This window comes from Jaculus jaculus, chromosome 10, assembly GCF_020740685.1.
Source record: "Jaculus jaculus isolate mJacJac1 chromosome 10, mJacJac1.mat.Y.cur, whole genome shotgun sequence".
In the NCBI taxonomy this organism is placed as follows: Eukaryota; Metazoa; Chordata; class Mammalia; order Rodentia; family Dipodidae; genus Jaculus; species Jaculus jaculus.
The window spans coordinates 16,498,430-16,518,813 of record NC_059111.1 but is presented as its reverse complement, the minus strand read 5'-3'; the positions used below and the strand labels follow the sequence as shown (position 1 = coordinate 16,518,813).

At 45.2% G+C, this 20,384-nt stretch overlaps 2 protein-coding genes across 8 annotated transcripts in view; both read right to left on the bottom strand.

The window, feature by feature from the left end:
- Positions 1-7,620: 7,620 nt before the first annotated feature.
- On the bottom strand, positions 7,621-9,083 carry Rplp1 (ribosomal protein lateral stalk subunit P1). Its single transcript, XM_004666737.2, has 3 exons — positions 8,880-9,083; positions 8,370-8,444; positions 7,621-7,859 (listed from the first exon to the last, which is right to left on the bottom strand). Exons 1-3 carry the CDS (start codon positions 8,949-8,951, stop codon positions 7,662-7,664), a joined length of 345 nt encoding a protein of 114 aa, XP_004666794.2. The 5' UTR covers positions 8,952-9,083; the 3' UTR covers positions 7,621-7,661.
- Positions 9,084-12,253: 3,170 nt separating this feature from the next.
- Positions 12,254-20,384, bottom strand: part of Kif23 (kinesin family member 23) — a 30,042-nt gene continuing 21,911 nt past the window's right edge. For 2 of the 7 annotated variants that reach the window (XM_045160527.1, XM_045160528.1), the window contains 6 exons: positions 19,959-20,270; positions 16,335-16,562; positions 14,377-14,456; positions 14,107-14,188; positions 13,525-13,595; positions 12,254-12,775 (listed from right to left, as the gene is read on the bottom strand). In XM_045160527.1, coding sequence (XP_045016462.1) covers positions 12,760-12,775; positions 13,525-13,595; positions 14,107-14,188; positions 14,377-14,456; positions 16,335-16,562; positions 19,959-20,270 — 789 coding nt within the window. In that variant the 3' untranslated portion in view covers positions 12,254-12,759. The remainder of the gene's footprint in view (positions 12,776-13,524; positions 13,596-14,106; positions 14,189-14,376; positions 14,457-16,334; positions 16,563-19,958; positions 20,271-20,384) is intronic. The other 5 variants (XM_045160530.1, XM_045160531.1, XM_045160529.1 and 2 more) reach the window with 4 other exon arrangements.

The following is a 20,384-nucleotide window of genomic DNA, read 5'->3' as shown; positions in this document are numbered from 1 at the left end:
GACTGCAAAGTGAGTTCCAGGTCAGCCTGGACTAAAGCAAAACCCTACCTCAAAAAATAAAAATAAAAACAGTGTTGGAGAGATGGCTCAGTGGTTAAAGGCACTTGCTTATGAAGCTTAAGAACCCCCCAGGTTCAATTCCCTAGAATCGATGTAAGCCAGATGCACAAGGTGGCACATGCATCTGGAGTTCATTTGCGGCTGGAGGTCCTGGCGTGCCAATTCTCATTCTCTCTCTCTCTATCTATCTCTTATACTTTTTTTTAAAGTTAAAACTAAAGGAGAGGGGCTGGAGAGATGGTTCAGCAGTTAAAAGCACTTCCTTGCAAAGTCCAATGGCCTGGCTTCAATTTTCCAGTGCCCATGTAAAGTCAAATGCACAAATTGGACAAAGTGGCAAATGCATTTGAAGTTTGCTTGCAGTGACAGGATGTCTTGGCATGCCAATTCTTATTCTGTCTCTCAAAAACATATTAAAAAAAAAATACACACACACACACACACACACACACACACACATATATATATATATATATATATTTTGGTTTTCCAAGGTAGGGTCTCGCTGTATCCCAGGCTGACCTGGAATTCACTCTGTAGTCTCAGGGTGGCCTCAAACTCACAGCAACCCTCCTACCTCTGCCTCCCGAGTGCTGGGATGAAAGGCGTGTGCCACCATGCCCGGCTTATTTTTTAAAAAGGAATTTTAAAAATAAAAATAAAAACCAAAGGGGGAGCCGGGCGTGGAGGCACCCGCCTTTCATCCCAGCACTCGGGAGGCAGAGGTAGGAGGAGAATCACCATGTGTTCAAGGTCAGCCTGAGACCACAGAGTGAATTCCAGGTCAGCCTGAACTGGAATGAGACCCTACCTTGAAAAAAAAAAAAAAAAAAAAGGTGGGGGTGGGGTGGAGAGATGGTTTGGAGTTAGGAGCACTTGCTGCACAAGCATGAGGATCTGAGAGGGTCTGAGACCACCCAGTTCAATCCCCCAGCACCCATGCAAACAGCTGGACGTGGCCATGGCATGTCTCGAACCCCAGTCCTTGGCTGGAGAATCTCTGAGAGGTGGGCTCTATAACTGAAAAAAAAAAGGAAAAGGATGTTCTCTTTTGGCCTTTGTACACATGTACACTGGGAGCACACGTGCATGTGCATGTACTATGCACGCATCATATCACATACCATGCCACACATACTCTGCATGCACATGTGCACACACACATTAGCGCTTATTCAAATAAACAGTGTAGCCGGGCGTGGTGGCGCACGCCTTTCATCCCAGCACTTGGGAGGCTGAGGTAGGAGGACCACCGTGAGTTCGAGGCAACCCTGAGACTACATAGTGAATTCCAGGTCAGCTTGGGCTACAGAGAGATCCTACCTCAAAAAAAATAAAATAAAACAAAATAAAAACAGTGCTTTTCCCTTGCTTTACCAACAAGGCCTAGTCCACCAAGGTTGGTAGCATGCAGTTGAAATTCCGTCATCCAGGAAGATCACCACAAATTCACTATGTAACTTGGCCTACACAGTACGTTCAAGCCAGCTAATACCTAGCAAGATCCTGTCTCCATTCTTTTTTTTTTTAAGGGATGAAGAGATGGTTTGGTGGTTAAGGTGCTTGCCTGAAAAGCCAAAGCACGCAAATCACCAGGTTCGATTCCCCAGTAACCATGTAAGCCAGATGCACTAGGTGGCACATGTGTCTGGAGTTCATTTGCAGTGGCTAGAGGCCCTGGTGCACCTATTCTTTCTGTGTCTGCCTCTTTCTCTCTCTCTCCCCCTCAAATAATTTTTTTTAATTGCTTTTAAAAATGGCCTAAGAACTAGAGAGATGGCTTAGTGGTTAAGCACTTGCCTGTGAAGCCTAAGGACCCCAGTTTGAGGCTCAATTCCCCAGGACCCACATAAGCCAGATGCCCAAGGGGGCACACGCATCTGGAGTTCATTTGCAGTGGCTGGAGGTCCTGGCGCGCCCATTCTCTCTCTCTGCCTCTTTCTCTGTCTGTTTGTCGCTCTCAAATAAATAAATAAAAATAACAAAAAATTTTTAAAATAATAAAATTTAAAAGGCTCAATATCAAACTTAAATCTTCTTTCAATATTTGAAGACAGTATTCACTTACCCATTAATAGATTTCTTCATGTATTCGTCATCTATTAAACAATCTTTATTATGTATCTTGGATTTTTTCAGCTCTGTGTGAGTGTGACAGGAACTTAAAACCTTTCTTGCCAGAGATCCGGACTCTTCACTTGGGCCTATAGCTGTCCAGTGGATAACTAAAAGCAGAGGTATGTCTGTCTTCAGTTTTTTTGTTTTTGTTTCTTTGTTTTTTTTGTTTGTTTGTTTTTGGTTTTTCGAGGTAGGGTCTCACTCTGGCTCAGGCTGACCTGGAATTCACTGTGTAGTCTCAGGGTGGCCTCGAACTCACGGTGATCCTCCTACCTCTGCCTCCCAAGTGCTGGGATTAAAGGCGTGCGCCACCATGCCTGGCTGCCTTCCTTTTATATTTGTCTCCTTTACTTTGTTTTTAAAAATGTTTCATTTATTTATTTATAAGCAGAGAGAGAGACACACACACACACAGAGAATGGACATGCTAAGGTATGTAGCCACTGCAAATGAACTCCAGATACATGAGCAACCTTTTGCATCTAGCTTTACAAGGGTACTAGAGAATCAAACCTGGGTCCTTAGGCTTTGCAGGCAAGTGCCTTAACCGTTGAGCCATCTCTCCAGCCCAGCCTCCTTTACTTTGGATCACATTCTTGCCTGGTAATCTACACCTGTGATTCTCCCCTTCAAGGACGAAGATAAAAGTAAGTGAGGCTTAATCAACTAGTTATTCCCTAATTTTATATTGTCCTGTACCAGACCCTCAGAGTGGTGCCTAGAAGTCACTGGTGGTTACTCTAGACCTTGATGAAATACAGTGGCCTTTCAGGCGGATCAACCCGTAATGAGGCTGTCTATCTACACAGGATGGAAACCAAGTCGCCGCCCAAAGGCCTGACTCTGTCATGACTCTTCCCAGGAGCCCTGCAGAATCAGTTAGTCTTGAGACAATGATTGTCAGACCAACAGTTTGACTGGGTTGATTGACTGATTAACCATGCATGTCTCACCACTTCCCAGGTAATCTTGGAGCTCTTGTTAACCCCCTATCTCTCCCCCTCAAAAAATAGAGCTGGGTCACTAGACCATCCTTCTCTTCCCAGTAGGACTCTGTTGATTAAATTCCTTTCCTGCCTTTTGAATGTTTGATTTAGAGGTAAATTGCCAGACTTAACTTGTTGGAGCACTGGGAAATCAGGCCCCATGGGACCTATGGCTCCTATACCTAGAGGAGCTGAGATTACTCCAAACAACATCATCAGAAGAGCTTGTTGTTAAAACAGATCCAGATTCCAGCCAGGCATGGTGGCGCATGCCTTTAATCCCAGCACTTAGGAGACAGAGGTAGGAGGATCGAGGCCATCCTGAGACTACATAGTGAATTACAAATCAGCCTGGAATTTGGGCTACCTCAAAAACAAACAAACAAACAACAAAAAAAAAAACCAAACAAACAACAAAACAGGGATTCCAAAGTGTGGTGGCACATCTGTAATCCCAGCACTTGGGAGGTGGAGGCAGAAAGGCCAGGAGTTCTAAGGCTGGAGAGGTGGCTCAGTGGTTAAAGGCACTTGCTTGCAAAGCTTGATGGTCTGGGTTTTATTCTCCAGTGCCCATGTAAAGCCAGAGGTACAAAGTGGCACATGTGTCTAGAGCTCATTTGCACTGGCAGGAGGCCCGGTGTGCTCTGTGTATCTATCTATCATCTATCTATCCAGATCTCCTTCTGCCTCCTAGAAGGTTCTGGTCAGTATTCTGTGGAAGGGACAAGGAAGCCGCCAAACTGTCCTTCCTTTGATTCTTTTTTTGTCAGCTACCTGGGGAATGTAGCTGGATCACAGCAATGGTGCGGTGAGGATGGTGCACACTTGTAATTCCAGCTACTCAGAAATCTGAGGCAGGAGGGTTGCTTGCAAGGCCCCAAGCCAGCTATGGAGTTCATGGCCAGCTGAGCTAGAGTGTCTCAAACAAAACAAAAAGAACCAGTCAGCTGCTTTCCCTGGAGAAAGCAACCTTCTGGAAGGGAAAGTGGTGGGAATAGCCAAGATCCAAGATGCACTTCCCCAAATGAAAAACAGTTAGGGAAGTGGAGGGCCTGCTTTTACCTAATGCCCTCCCCCCTCGTTCCCGATGGTTAACGAAAACAAAAAACTGACAAAGTTCGTACGACAGGTCACTAGCAACCAGAAGAGCAATACCAAGGCTAAGTTATCCAAGGACTAATAATGGGCCTGCACAAAATCCCGAGAAGCCACGCGCGCCCCCTAGCGGTTGGTATGCTTCAGCGCAATTGAGAACTTCGGCTTTCCTCGGCCACGCTCGGCTTCTGGCCCCGCCCCTTCCTCATGGCAAGGGCGTTGATTGGCCGCCGTTGGGCTAGAAAAGCATAGGCGCGAAACATAGGCGCCCTCTAGGGACTCAGCGAGGTGCAGAAACCTTGTCTGGCCGCCGGCTCGCTGTTTTCCTGCATCTTCATTTGGTGATGTGGGCATAGGGGCAGAAGTGATGGGTCACGCTGAGTACAGGGTCCCATGACCAGGAGGAAGTTTGCGGGTTCCTGGGTACCACGCCTTTGCATCTGGTAAGGGCCTCCTCCTTCCTGTTCATCCCCTAAACCTGGCTCGGGCATCTCCAGGGGAAATTTCTCCCCAGATGCCAGGTGGGTGACAGGCTTCTAAGATCTCGCAGTACAGTCGCTGAGGAGGCTCGCGGGTGTGACAGGGAGGAATGTTAGTCTACACTTTGTCCCAGTATCTCCGCTTTACATCCTCACCTGGGAGTTCCCACCTACCTGGCCGGTGTCTCTTGCCAAGCAGATGCGTGAATGAGGCTTGCGGTGGGTGACAGGCAGATCTGGGTTTGGCCCTTCACCGGCTTGCTACGATAGAAAGAGCCCTTGCTATTCTGTGGCTTGGGTTCGAGTTCTGGCTCTGTGAACCTATGGTACTGAGCAAAACTCCTAACTAGGATAACTACACCTATTGAGGGCCAACCGTGAACCAGGAATTGTGATGAGTGTTAGGGATACAGCTGAATAAACAGCCCTGGCCCAGAGAAAGCATATGGTATGGTAACTGGCCTGGTAGGAATTAGGACACTTATGCCTTTCCCTTTGGCTATCAGACTATTTTAGAAAAGGACTCCCAAGAAACTGCATTTTTCCCAGGAATTTCATGTTGTGAGAAAAGGGCTGAAGCCTGGTACCAGTCAGGGAGGTGACTTGTGTCCCCCAAGATTTTATGCAGGGCACATGCCCCTCTGCTTTCAAACTTCATGTCAGGACCCTGCAGATGGACTGGAGGTGTTGGGGAGGGCTCTAGATCTTGTCTCTCTTCACAATGTGACCACATTAAATCAATCTTTTCCTGCTTCATATTGACTTGTTTTCTGATGTGGGCTCTAGCTCTAGCCCAGGCTGACCTGGAATTCACTATGTACACTCAGGGTGGCCTCAAACTCACAGCCTCTTGCCACTGCAAAGTCCAAACACATGCAGCACTTTGTGCATCTGGTTTAACATGGGTACTGGGGAATTGAATCTGTGCTGTCAGGCGTTGCAAGCTGTCACCTTTAGTGGCCAAGCCATTTCTCTAGCCATAATTTCAGATTGAGAATGGGCACACCAGGCCAGCTGCTGCAGATGAAATCCACATGTGCCACCTGTGCACCTGGCTTACATTGGTACTACTAGATAATCGACCCTGGGTCCTTAGGCTTCACAGGTGCCTTAACCACTAATCCAACTCTCCAGCCCTAACTAATGTTGAGGACCCATGGCCTAGCCTGATCTGTTTAAACTGTCAGGGTCCAGATTTACTCATCACAATGCTGCAAAAAATAAATGTATTGCTTATAGAATACCTATGTAACTGTACATTTTCAGTACCCTTTGGGATACAGACTGATTCCAATTTGTTGTTTTTCGAGGTAAGGTTTTGCTCTAGCCCAGCCTGACCTGGAATTCACTATGTAGTCTCAGAGTGGCCTCGAATGCATGACCCTCTGCCTCCCAGGTGCTGGGATTAAAGACATGTGCAACTATGCCTGGCCTTAAGTTTTTAATTTTATTTAATAGAAACAGGTGGAGGAAGAGAATGAGCATGCCAGGGACTTCAGCCACTGCAAAGGTGAACTCCTGATGGCCCTTGAACCAGTCCTTTGGCTTTACAAACACCTTAATCACTAAGCCATCTCTCTAGCCCAATTCCAATCTTTTAACCATTGTAAAATTGCAGCCACAGTAGATACAGCTGTACTTATCTCTGTATTTGAGTGGGGGGTCCTTAGGGCATATGCCCATGACTGGTGTAGTCATGGAAATTCTAACTTTTCAAGGTATTTCCACCAGCTTTCCATTAGTAGCTGTAGTAGTTTACACTCCCATTTACTGAGTGGATGAGGGTTCCTCTGCTACTACATCTTTGCCAGCATTAATCTCCCTAAGAAAAAGCTAGAATACCTAAGTCTTGTGCCAACTAAGAGGGTGTAGCTCAGTTGTAGAACACATGCTCAACAGCCGCCAAACCCTGGATTCAATGCACAGCATTATAGTAAGTGTAGCTCTCAATATGGCTATCTTCACTACTTGTCTATTAGACCTACGGATGCCATTCCAATGGTACTGTGCTTTGGCACGGCATGGTAGCACACGCCTTCAACCCCAGCCCTTGGGAGGAGACAGCAAGATAGGTACGAATCTGAGGCCAACTGGACACTATGCAGTTAATTCCAGACTGGGGGGGGGGGGGAATGGAACACCTAAGGAGCTATCCGAAGAGATGGCTCAGCACTTAAGGCCCTTGCCTACAAAACATAACCGAGCTAAAGCTAGATGCAAAGTGGCTAGAGGCCTGACACACACATTCTCCCTGCTTATAAATATTTTGTGCTGAGAGATTAAGGTTAAGTTGCTTGCCTACAAAGCCTCAGGACTGGGACTCGATTCCCCAGTACCCATGTAAAGCCAGATGCAAAGTAGCACACGTGTCTGGGGTCTGTTTGCAGCAGCTGGCAAGCCCATTCTCTCTGCCTCTTTCTCAAATACAAAAAAGGTCAGACTTTCCCATTAACCTGTTACACTTTTCCTGCCCATTTTCAACCAACTGACACTGTGTATCTGGCTTTACATGGGCAGGGGTCAATCGAACCTAGGACCTTATGACTAGCAATCAAGCACCTTTAACCACTGTGCCCAGGTTTTAAAAAGTGGAGGTCATACTATGTACCCCAAGCACAAAGGCTGCAACTACAAGCATTACACAAGGTATCGGTGCCAATCTTGTCTTCCCACCTCCATCTAAGTACTCAGTTCTAGTATTAGATACTATTTTAGCTACAAGCTCAGGAAAGAACGCTCATCTGTTGATGAGGGCATGAGGAAAAACCCAGGACTTTAGGCCTGGAGGTGCACCGCTGTAATCAGGCCACAAGCTGCTCAGCACATGCAGGGCAGGAGTCCGGTCTTAAAAAGACAGCATCACAGAAGCCAGGACACCTCTATGACCAACAACAGACTTTTTATTGAGTGTGTGACAAGAGGGTTAGTCAAAAAGACCAAAGCCCATGTCGTCATCGGACTCCTCCGACTCTTCTTTCCTGGCTTCCACTTTCTTCTCCTCAGCTGGGGCAGCGGCGGCGGCGGGGGCAGGGCCTCCTGCGGGCGCAGCACCCACCGAGGGAGCGGGCCCACCAGCCCCTACGTTGCAGATGAGGCTCCCGATGTTGACATTGGCCAGGGCCTGCAATCACAAACGTGCAGGAGGTGAACGCTCAGTTCTGTCTGTTTACCATCGACTGGCTCCCGCGCTGAGAATGTTGTGTAACTGGCAGCCAGACACCAAACTATAAGCTTTTCGTGCGGGTGACTTTTCTCTAAATGACAAGTCCAGTGTCAGGACACCTCCACACAGTGAAGAACATGTTACAAGCTCCTAGGCACATGCAGGACTTGACCTAGACAAGCCAGTGCCAGCTCCTTGAACAGGAAGGGCAGTCTTTTATTTTATTTTACACTTCTCAGGCTTATTTACATCAACGAGTGCCACTCCCTCGAAACCACGAGGGCTGTCCTTGTTAACGGCTCAAAAAGAGCTAGTGTAATAATTTTTAGTCTAAGATGACGCTAGGACACGACTTATTTAAACCTCAGTAGGTCCCAGTCTTCAGAGAAAGCACGAGCCACGTGCTGACTTGCCACCACCGAATTTGACAAGGCCTTCCCAAGCCACTCCGCCACCATCACCCCTTACCTTTGCAAACAAGCCGGGCCAAAAGGGCTCAACATTCACACCGGCTGCTTTAATGAGGGCATTGATCTTGTCCTCCTGAAAACGAACAAGCAGACAAAGATGTCATCCCATCAAAGCGCAGTGCCGCATTCCTTGGCCATCTACGGAGCCCTGCCGAGTCCAAAGGAAGTCATCCATGATTGTGGACTATTATTATTATTGCCCATAGTCATGTTCATCTAATCCGGGCGTTCTCCGCATCTCCTATGCCAGCAGAACCACGCCAGCTGACGCCAGGCCACGCGGCGAGCCCGGGTCACATGGCAGTCTCGGCCTGGACCAGGGAAGGCCAGGACGAGGCCGTGCGCCTGCGCCCTGGAGAACCACTTGCTTATTAAGTGTCGCGGAGGAAAAGGGAAAAAGAGCGGGTCCGGCGGGGGACGCCCGGCGCTGCGGCCCGGAAGTGCCGGGGCTGACCGCGGGGAGTACCGGGAGGGCAGGCCGCCGGCGCGGGGCCCGCGACTCACTCACCGTGACGGTCACTTCGTCGTCGTGCAGGATGAGGGCCGAGTAGATGCAGGCGAGCTCGGAGACGGAGGCCATGGTGCGGACTGCCGGGCGCGGTGCTAGTCGCCGGATGAAGTGAGGGCCTCACCCCAAACGCGGCCTTAGCTTCCTCGGAAGAACCGAGCACCTTGGCGGCACCTGAGGAAAGAAGGCCGCGCGCCTGCGCGGAAGCTCTTATACAGCCGCGCGGACCAATCGGCGCCCGCGCGTCCGGCGGAAGAGGCGGGGCCAAGGGCGAGCGGGGGTGGGGGGGGAGGAGATAGGGGCGCCTGCGCACTACGCCCTAGGCTGGGCTTGTTACCGGCGTGCGCTCCGAGTTTTTTGGTAGAGCGTAGGATTTGTGAATATGAAAGATACTTTTTAGGAAAACGCGTGCCGGTTCCGTATGCTACTAGGAATGGTAGGAAGGCTGCTGTAACCTTGTCACACTGTTAGACAGTCGCCTGATTAGCATCGCCGTCTTCCCAAAGCCCATGCAAGTTAACCCAGTGTCTGATGAAACAGGGTGGGGTAAAGAGGCTCGGGTTGTATATTAAAACAGTATGTTGTAGAGATAGTTCAGTGGTTCAAGGCACTTGCTTGCAAAACCCAGGTTCGATTCCCCACTACCCACGTAAAGGCAGATGCACAGTGGCTGGAGGCACTGATGCGCCCCTATTCATTCTCTCTCTCTCCCTTCCCCCTCTCGGGTGCTTCTGCCTCTCAAATAATATATATGTATATTTAAATCCTTTTATTTATTTGAGAGAGGGAGAAAGAGGCAGAGAGAGAGAGAACGGGCGTGCCAAGGCCTCCAGCCACTGCAAATGAACTCCAGATGCATGCGCCACCATGTGCATCTGGCTTTACATGGGTCCTGGGAAATCTAACCTGGGTCCTTTGGCTTTACAAGCAAACGCCCTAATCGTCAAACCATCTCTCCATCTCAAAATACCTATTTTCTAAAACAAAACCTTGTATCATGGTTAAACCGGACGGTTCATCCTTAGAAAATCTTAAGCCACCTTATGAAAAACTCGACAACTATTCACATAGGTTATTAGAAAACTAGGAGAGGAGGGCAGGAAGGCATTACCATGGGATATTTCTTTTCAAAAAAAATTTTTTTTAACAACTTCCATGATTATGAAAAAAAAATACCACGGGGTTTTTTTTATAATCATGGAATAAAGAAAAATTGAAAACAAAAGAAAAATAGGCTGGAGAGATGGTTTAGCGGTTAAGTCGCTTGCCTGTGAAGCCTAAGGACCCAGGTTCGATTCTCCAGTTCCCTTGTTAGCCAGCTGCACATTGTGGAGCATGCATCTGGAATTCGTTTGTCATGACTAGAGGCCCTGGTATGCCCATTCTCTCTCTCTTCCTCCGTCTCTAATAAATAAATAAAACGGAAAAAAAAAAAACTAGGAGAGTTAAATTCCATACCCTGATAAACGGTGTCTATCAGCAATCTAAGAGGGATTCATGGGTCCCATCCCTTGTTGAACATTTACATAGGTAATGGCTGTTGGGGAAGGTACACACTGTTCTGTAAAGCTACACAAGGTGGCCAAGAGCTCTACCTCTGAGCTGCACCTCAAGCAGCTCAGGGAAGGATTTTTTGTTTGGGTTTGTTTGTTTCAAGGCAGGGAGGGACTCACACTGAAGCCCAGGCTGACTGAAACTCACCATAGAGCCACCACGCCCCCTGCTGGCTTTTTTTTGTTGTTGTCTTAATTTTTTTTTTTTTTTTTTCAGACATAGAATGGCGGCACCAGGACCTCCAGCTGCTGCAAACAAACTCCAAATGCACAAGCCATATCGGCTTTACATGGGTTCTGGGGAATTAAACTCTGGTCCTTAGGCTTTTAAGGCAAGCGCCTTAACTGCTGAGCCATCTTTCCAGCCCTTGTTAGCTTATTTTTGAGGCAGGTTCTCACTCTAGCCCAGGAATCCCCAAGAACTCGGTCCCAGGCTGGCCTTGAACTCACAGGAATCCTACCTCCCCCTTCTGCCCCCCCCCCCCCCGCTGGGACTAAAGAGGTGCATCATCATGCCTGGCTAGGTGTTTTTTGGTTTGGTTTTTCGAGGTACTGTATCACTCTTGCCCAGGCTGACCTGGAATTTGAGGGTGGCCTCAAACAGCGATCCTCCTACCTCTGCCTCCCAAGTGCTGGGGTTAGAGGCATCCGCCATCATGCCTGTCTTTAGGTGTTTTATAAGGTTGCTTTTTAAACTGTCTGTGGCCATGTAGAAATGATGCTGGAGGGGCTGAAGAAATGGCTCATTGGTTAAAGGTGCTTGCTAGCAAAACTTGACAACCTAGGTTCTATTCTCCAGTGCCCACATAAAGCCAGATTCACAAAGTGGCCTATGCATCTAGAGTTATTAGCAGCTGCAAGAAGCTCTGGTGCATCCATTTCCTCTCTCCTTACAAATAAAATATTAAAAGAAATACTGCTAGGATTTTGTGGATCAGTCAACTGCAGACTCTAAACTAGTAGCTGCACTACTTAGTTTGAATACTGCGTATACTGTGGTAAAGTACCCATATTACTGTAAACAACCCAAATGAAACCCATTGGGTCACCAAAAAAAAAAAAGAAAAATTAAGAGGACAGGAAAGTAGAAACTGGGCATGGGGGAAGTGAGGAAAGGGATAAGCAAGAGTAAGAGAGGGTAAAGGGAGGTGTGATAACAATCTACTTTTTTACGAGTATGAAAATGTCATAGTGTAACCTAATTAATATAATAAACCTTGTCAAAAGATTTAAAGCAAGGATCACACTTAATAGTGACTTGAAAATCAGAAAAGTAGCTTGGTGTGGTGGCTCATGTCTAGAATCTCAGCACTTAGAAAGGAGGACCTCCATGAGTTTAGTACTTTTTCTTTAATCTCAAACCATACTTCCTGCTTAAATGTCTAGTAGGGGTACCCCGCATGCAGCTATACAATTATAATTATTACACAAAAAGATATGTAGAGCCAAGAGTGGTGGCTCACACCTTTAATCCCAGTACTTGGGAGGCAGAGGTAGGAGGATCACCATGAGTTCGAGGCCACCCTGAGACTACATAGTGAATTCCAGATCAGCCTGGACTAGAGAGAGACCATACCTCAAAAAACCAAAAGAAAGGAAAAAAACAAGAAATTTAATATTGACTGTTTCTTCTCCAGTGCTTTTGTATTCATTCCATAAATAATGAATGCCAAGTAAACAGAGCCTGTGCTAGTTGCTGGGAGTATGCGCTGAGCTGTCACAAAACTATTTCTTAGTGCTTTTTAATTTCAATTCTTTTGAATATCTCAGAGTCAAAAAGTGAATATATATATATACAGACTTCTAAAAACCTTCCTGAAATGGTTGTCATTGGCCAGTCACCAATATCTTTATTTTCAAAGTTTCAATGGTTAAATATGTCTAAAGTGCATTCTTGCAGCTAATCAATAGCAGCATTTGTTTATAAAATCTTAAGAAATATTCAAAACAGTTGGAAAAGTCACAATACAAAATGCAATCTAGATACATCCTTCCTTAATTACCCAAGACAAACGCTTGCATGAATTAGTAAGTGTACAAAAACATACAAAAACATAGCATTATAAAAAACAGTTCATACAGCAGTGTGGAAAGGGGGCATATCTTTCTCCACTTATTAATATTAAATATTGCAAGGCACATCTGTATAATACACAATGTACACTGACTCCTAGGTATCTTTGGAGCCCTAGGGGAAGCTCTGTTCTAGGCCAGTGTATGACGTAGCTGAGGTCTGCGCTGTCTGCAGAGCTGGGCTTCTTAAAGATGGTGCAGAAGATGACCTGTGCAGGTCTGAAGACACTGGAATGAGGTGAGTGTTCCTGTGCTCATGGCTTCTTGCGCCTAAAACATAAAAGCCAGCCTTGAATGATGAGCTCTGTATTTAGTGACATAAGTCATTCCAAATAAATCTTCAGGAAAGCTGAGAGAGTTGCTGTTTTATCCTGAGAAAATTCAAATCCTTCTAAGAGAACTATTACAGAAAACAGGCCTTCCCATTCTTATCTGACTGCAGCTATTTTTCAAGTTGCTGAAAGAATCTAAGTATTCAAAATGCTGTTGAGGCCGGGCCTTTAATGCCAGCACTCAGGAGGCAGAGGTAGGAAGATCGCTGTGAGTTCAAGGCCACCCTGAGACTACACAGTGAATTCCAGGTCAGTCTGGACCTCAAAACCTCCTCCCCCCCCCAAAAAAAAAGAGAGAAAGAAAGTACATCAGACTCCTGAGTATGGGTTTAATAGAAGAAAAGTGTGACTTCACCCCTTCCATGAATTCTGGCCTTGACTTTGTTCAGAGAACACTCACTCCTATGTCAAGATCAAGAAGCCATTGAGGAAGGACTGACTCACATGAGGCTGCTGCCCCCAGATCGAGCCCTTCTTCGCAGCTGCCCTCTCTGCAGCTCAGCTCAGTGGAAGAGGGGCAGAATCTGAACAAGAGCCACCAGACCCTGACGCCTCCTGCCCTGCAGCCCACAGGAGATCCCACCATCACAAAGACCTACTACAGCCCACCAGCAGGGCCAAACAGTCTACGGGGAACGGCCCTGGGAGGGAGGAGGAGGACGGAGCAGGGCCAGCCATAGCGCTCACTTGGGTTGTGCATGGTGCTGATATCCAGGTCCCAGCTGCGACCCTGCTCTCATCTCCAAAGCCATGGAACACTGGAAAAAAGCAACAGAGGAGGGGCTGCTTAGCCCAAAGGTCCAGAAACACGCGTCAGTGCATTGGGCTCTACCCAGTGAAATCCAGCAGTGCTCCCTAGTTCAGGGAAGATATCTAAGGCAAACCACCAGTCAGAGGCTTGTATTCATTTCTGGCACAGCTACACACCCTGGGAGCAAGGAGGGTCTTTGGAGATCATCCCGATAACTTCCCATTAGGTAAGGGGAGGGGATTTTTGAGAAATAGCAGCTTCCTCGAGGAACCTTTCCTCGGAGGTACAGGTCACACTGCTTTGTTCATCCAAAGTGATACTCTGGCTCTATTCTTGAGCCCTGCCCACCTACACCAAGAACTCTAGTTAGACCAGACCGAAAGAAAAGCCAACATCATACAGCTGTGTTAGTATGCAGCCCTGCCCCAGCATCTTCAAAGGGCATAAAGCCTATGGCTGTGGAATTTAAAGCACTACAAACCTATGTTTAGCAATCAAGTACTTAATTTCACCCCTACCCTTGTTTCTACATCGGTCCATTCAGACTCTGTGCCGTCTGGCTGGGCAGGCGCTACTGTGGGCGATCTTCGTTTTCGACTACTGAAAAAGGGCAAACACGATGCAGCAGTTATTTTTGCATCTAAGAAGGGAAAGCGTTAGAAGTAGGGAAAACCGACTCAGCCCCTGTGCAGAACGAACAGTAAACGCCGCGGGACAGTCTGTCCCTCAACAATGAGCAGCTGGGAGAACAGCAGCCCTTTAAAAAGACATTAGTGACTATCACTTACCCAGTTGGTGATTGCTTCAAAGTCTCAATATCTGTAAACTGAACAGACTGTCCACCACCCCTTGTTTTGAAAACATCACCCTAAAGCCAAGAGAAAAAGTCACTGTTACATTGTGGTATAACCAGATGATTAGCATCCCCTAAGAGAAACTGAACTCAAGTTTTCACTGTTAAGGAAACTTCCACCCATAAAACTAAAGTGTGTGTGGATTGCTGAATCTGCACCAATCAAAACACACCACAAAGTTAAGTATACCTAACTAGACAGGGGAAATAAATCACTTGCAAAATTTAACTAGTAATATCCCATAATTGCTGGTGTGCTGGGGGGAGGGGGAAATGTTCCTACACTTTAAAAGTTAAACTGCACTATGGATAAATACATCTGCTAACAATTTCCATTTATTCTCAGGCACTACTTTCCTCTCTGGTGATATATATAGTCTTACTACTCTGTACCCTAAACTGAATTTCAAAGCTTTTTTCTCCTAGTTATGTCTTTACTTTCTTGATTTTTTTTTTCCCATAGACTATGATCAAAGGAAAAGTTCTTCTACAGGCAAACTTCTTTTCATGAAAAGTCCTTTGGGTAGTTCGCTACTGACTGATTTTCCTATGTCAAATTGTATTTATTTATTTATCTTATTTTAAAAGTGGGAGACATTTTAGCTTTAAAAAATTTTCAAAGGTTACAGACACACCAGGGCCTCTAGCCATTGCAAACACAATGCAGATCTTATGCCACCACGTGCTTGTGCCATCTGGCTTACGTGGGTCTTGGGAAATGGAACCTGGTTTCTTTGACTTTGCAGGCAAATTAAGCCATCTCTCCATCCCTTGATATAAATACATATGTGTGTGTGTGTGTGTGTGTGTGTATTTTTTTTTTTTTTTCGAGGTAGGGTCTCACTCTGGTCCAGGCTGACCTGGAATTAACTCTGTAGTCTCAGGGTGGCCTTGAACTCATGGCGATCCTCCTACCTCTGCCTCCCGAGTGCTGGGATTAAAGGCGTGCACCACCACGCCCGGCTGTATTTTTTTTTTGTTTTGTTTTTTGTTTTTTGTTTTTTTGAGGTAAGGTCCAGGTTGACCTGGAATTAACTCTGTAGTCTCAGGGTGGCCTTGAACTCATGGCGATCCTCCTACCTCTGCCTCCCAAATGCTGGGATTAAAGGCGTGCGCCACCACGCCCGGCTTTGTATTTTTTTTTTGAGACAACTCACTCACTATGTAACCCAAAATGCCCTCAAACTGGTGATCCTCCTGCCTTAGCCCCCCAAGTACTGGGATTATACGCATGTGCACTACACCAGCTCTTGATTTTTTTAAATTTTATTTTGAGAAAAGGAGGCATATATATTTATATATATATACAGAGAGAATGGGTGCCAAAAGGCTACTACAGCCAAACTCCAGATGCATGTGCCACCTTGTGCAACTGGCTTTTGTGGGTACTGGGCAATCAAACCTGGTTCATTAGGTAGCCAAACACCTTAACCACTAAACCAACTCTCCTCTCCAGCTCCTGATTTGTTTGTTTGTTTGTTTATTTTATCAAAGTAGAGTCTCACTCTAGCCCAGGCTGACCTGGAACTCACTATGTATTCTTGTATGGCTTCAAACTCATGGTGATCGACCTACCTCTGCCTCCTGAAAGCTGGGATTACAGGTGTGCACCACCACACCCAGCTTTGGTTTGCTTTTGAAGCATTAATTTAAGCTAACTACACAGTAACTAAGGTTCATTATGGATCTAGAGTTCCAAAAAAACCCAAGAGCCTAAGCTCATGTGAGCAGGGTTAGTCTGAATTTAGCAGATTTGCAACCTAAATGGCTATTTAAACTTCTGCTTCACAGCAAACACCCATTTACATTCTACTGTCCTCAAAGGGAGTAGCAGGGCAAATCGTTTATTTTTTTTTTAAGTATAACTTCTTCTCTGTGAAAGCTCGTCTTTACCTTAATGAGTTTAGTTTGGATCTCCCCATCGGAGGCTAGTTCCTGGTGGGTCAGCATGTACTTCTCACACTTAGCTAGTGCCTTCTCATTTGCAACAGACACTGTGATGGCATGAGGGACATGTGGTTGCATGACTGTTTCAGTTTGCACGTTAGAGGCGGGCTTATGATCTACCCATCTGCTCCCTGCAGAACGTGATCGTCTGTGTCGGACAGGAATTGGTGTGTTCTGATCAGGTCGGAAGAGCAAGTGAGAAACAAGCAGAACCCAGAATTAATTTAAGGGTACTATTAGAAGTGCAGCAGGTTACTACATGACAACATCAAAACAAGCTTTACAAAAGCAAAATGTTACTTAAGCAATTTATACATTCTCTTTCTACTAAACACAGAACCAACAAAACACCTTTTAATAACAGCTTGTCTCCCATTCCAGAGCTTATACAGTATACAGCCTGCCTGGAGCCTCCCTGTCAAAAGATAAAGGAAAAATGCTGGTGATGCTACTGGTTCTTTTCGTTTGGGGAGAATCCACTTTGCATTGTTGGTCAAAAACCAGTAGTGCTGGGCGTGGTGACACACACCTTCAATCCCAGCACTCGGGAGGCAGAGGTAGGAGGATCACCATGAATTTAAGGTCACCCTGAAAATCAGTGAATTCCAGGTCAGCCTGAGCTAGAGTGAGACCCTACCTCAGAAAACCAAAAGAAAAAAAAAATCAGTAGTTACGCCTTCTTTTGTGGGGCAGACATAAACTAGGAACACTTAAAACCATGCACAAAGTCAATACCACACACAAGACCAATAAACGCCCTAAACATGCTTTAGGCATCAATACAAGAGAAAACATTTCTTACACACAGAGATAGTAAAACTTATTGACACTATGGTGTCGAGAAGCACTAAAGACCACAAAGTATAAGAGAACCTCTGGTACAACATGACAAAAAGTACTTCTGGGTACATTTATAACTCAAAACACAATTTCATGAGAGGCTCAAATACAATGGCTAAAACAGCAACAATATTTCATAATAGTTTTTAAAAAATCATATAAAGAATGGAGTGTCAAATCAGTTTCTATCATACAAAAAAACAGCTGCTTCCAATCAAATGTCATGTGAATCTGGGAAAATTAATTTAGTGTATTTGGTCTAAGAAAACACATTTCACATATATGATAGCAGCTTGAAGTAGTTCTGTTAGCATCTCTGGTTTTGAAAGCTGAAAGTATATGTAAAGTTCTACCACAAGACGAACCCTTTCAACCTGGTAACATATGGAGATCCCAACTTTAAAATGCATATCAGGATATGAAATTAACTTCCTGACAGACTCACAGGAAATGAATGAAGTGCTAGGGAGAGCTCAAACCCTGGACTGTCTAACAGTCAAGACAATCTGCCTTTACAGCTGCTGAGCCCCACTGCAGGCAGGAAACGTCCATTCTTGAAATGGACTAATGAATATGAGCAAGAAAAGACAGCTATTCCGACCCACCATTTCACACAGGACAGCCTTGAACACATTTAGTAACAATCTCGAAATGATTTTTGAGAAGGTGACAGTTTAGACAATCTACCAGCAGTCATGACATAAAAATTTAGAAGAATGTTTCCTCACCCAAGTGTGAAACTTCCTCCACTTGATAATTTTTGACCAACAAACGCAGACACAGATACTAACCTCGTGGTAAGTTTCCTGCTGCACATCTAAAGAGAATGTGATTTCAAGCAAGAAGTATCTCTAGTAAATCCTCTTAAACAGCTCATAGCCAAAGGCCGACCAGGAGTGGGCAATAGCTTTTTAGTCCAAGTATTTACAAAGTAGAGGACTGACTAGAGTTGATCAGAAAGACCATTCACCAAGATTTGCTCCCGAAAAAAGCTTATGACAAAAATCTTCAACTTTAGAATCTGATTTTGCCTTGGCAAGTGCTTGGGAGAGTCACCATTAATAATCAGAAATGCTTATAGATGAACATTCATCTATATTCAAAATCATCAATGTCATAATTTATTCATAGGAAACATTCACTTTAATCTTTAAGAATTGAAATATGAAATTGAATGTATTAAAGCACCCTTGAGTGAGGCAAAGCCCTTGTAACTGGAGATAAAGTCCTTGAGATTGAGAAGGAAATTTTCTAGGGGGCTGAGGACATGGCTCAGTGGTTAAAGACACTTGTTTGCAAAGCCTACTGGCTCAGGTTGGATCCCCCTGTTTCCCCATAAAGCTGGATGCACAAAAGTGTGCATGCATCTGGAGTTTGTTTGTAGCAGTAAAGGACCCATACACTCTCTCTCAAATAAATAAAAAAAATTTTAAAACATCTACTGGACATTTAGCTGAGCATGGTGGCACACACCTTTAATCCCAGCACTCGGGAGGCAGAGGTAGGTGGATTACTGTGAGTTCAAGGTCACCCTGTGACTACATAGTAAATTCTAGGTCAGCCTGGGCTAGAAAGCAAGACCCTACCTCAAAAACACAAAACAACAACAAAAAAATTTACTGGACATTCAACTCAATCTCAAAACAACTGGCCTACACTCTGAAAGCCAGTGTCACAAAAACCAAGAAGGTAGAAATGTATTTTGCTATAAGAAGTTAAAAAAAATAGTTACTATGTGTAATCCATTCATCTGGATAGTATTAGGGTTTGAAAGTTAATGAAATCACTGGGACCAATGGGGAAATTAGAGAATATTTATTCAATTAATGTTAACGTTAGATGTAATAAAGATTGCAGTTGCATAGGTTAATGTCTTTATTTTTAGGGAGGAACTACCATGGTAAATATGATTTACTTTCAAAAGACTCAGATTAAAAAAAAGACCAAAATCCCCCAAAACATGTTTACATAAAGTAGCAATAAATCTGTGTCAAGGGGAAAAGTAATGCCGTTCTTATTTTTCTTTGTGTAAGATGTCTCAAAATTAAAGTTTGAGAAAACTTTAAAACTTATATAATTTTTCAAACAGACAGCAATAAATAAAAAGCAATTTTTAATTGTTTTGTTTTGTTTCTTCAAGGTCTCACTCTACCAGGCAGACCTGGGACCCACTGTGTAGTTCCAGACTGACCTTGAACTCAGCGCTCCTCCTACCTCGGCCTCCCAGGTGCTGGGGGTTAAAGGCTGCGCCACCACACTAGGCTAAAAAATTTAAATTGGAGGAATGGGAACCAAAAGGAAAAAAAATCTGAAAGATTTCAGACATTTCTATTTGGGTTGGGGAGTGGTTCGGTGGTCAGTGACTGCTGAGCACATGTAAGGCTCTGGGCTACATCCCCAGCAAAGAGGAAACAGGAGGGAGAGGGAGGCAATGCTCAGATTCTGTGTGGAGCTCTTCGGCTCATGCAGCTGCCAAGCAGCCTACTCTGAGAGGCAGAAAACTGGCCTACACTCACAGAATCCACAGGTATCACTCACGCCTCTTACCCGTTGTTTAGGCTTTTGTAGAGGAAGAACTTGGCCTCAATGTCAGGGTGATTCAACCCAACAGAAAAATTAGACCTTATTCATTCTGGAGCCCACCCACGTTCCCATGAACTTTGGACCGAGTTATAGATAGCAGAGATCAAGTCTATTACTACAATGCTTTGAAGTAATGCTGGCACCAACCCTGCAGCAATGGTCCTCTTCTAGTTCTATCTCATTCCTGAATGTGGGAACCACCTCCCTGCCTTCAGTCCAGTACATCCCTCGCCTTCTGTCTGACACGATACAAGCTTTGCTTTGTCCTGGCTCCTGTTGCCTACGCCTTGCAATGGATGTGACATTGACAGGTGTGTTGTACGGAGACATTTTCTGCTCCCATTCCGAAACACAGGAAGCTACAGAAATGCTGCTGCAAGAGTTAGAGCGCCTATGAAGCTGTGGCTGGCTCATGAGTTGCTGGTCGGTGGAAATCTGAGCAATATTGTTACTAGAAAGCTAGAAAAATTGGAGAGAAATTAATGAGTAAGACTGAAAAACTGAGAGAAATACTACTTTTCTACAATTTTAGTACCTGAAGCCTTAACTTTGTAAGTAACTGTAGCTATTAAA

What these genes read in the sequence shown, in the direction of transcription:
- Rplp1 (XM_004666737.2), bottom strand. Translation starts at nt 8,951, where the DNA reads ATGGCCTCCGTCTCCGAGCTCGCCTGCATCTACTCGGCCCTCATCCTG. An exon ending in ACGACGAAGTGACCGTCACG is followed by an intron (nt 8,445 to 8,879) that starts GTGAGTGAGTCG and finishes GTTCGTTTTCAG; the next exon opens with GAGGACAAGATCAATGCCCT. An exon ending in GGCCCGGCTTGTTTGCAAAG is followed by an intron (nt 7,860 to 8,369) that starts GTAAGGGGTGAT and finishes TTGTGATTGCAG; the next exon opens with GCCCTGGCCAATGTCAACAT.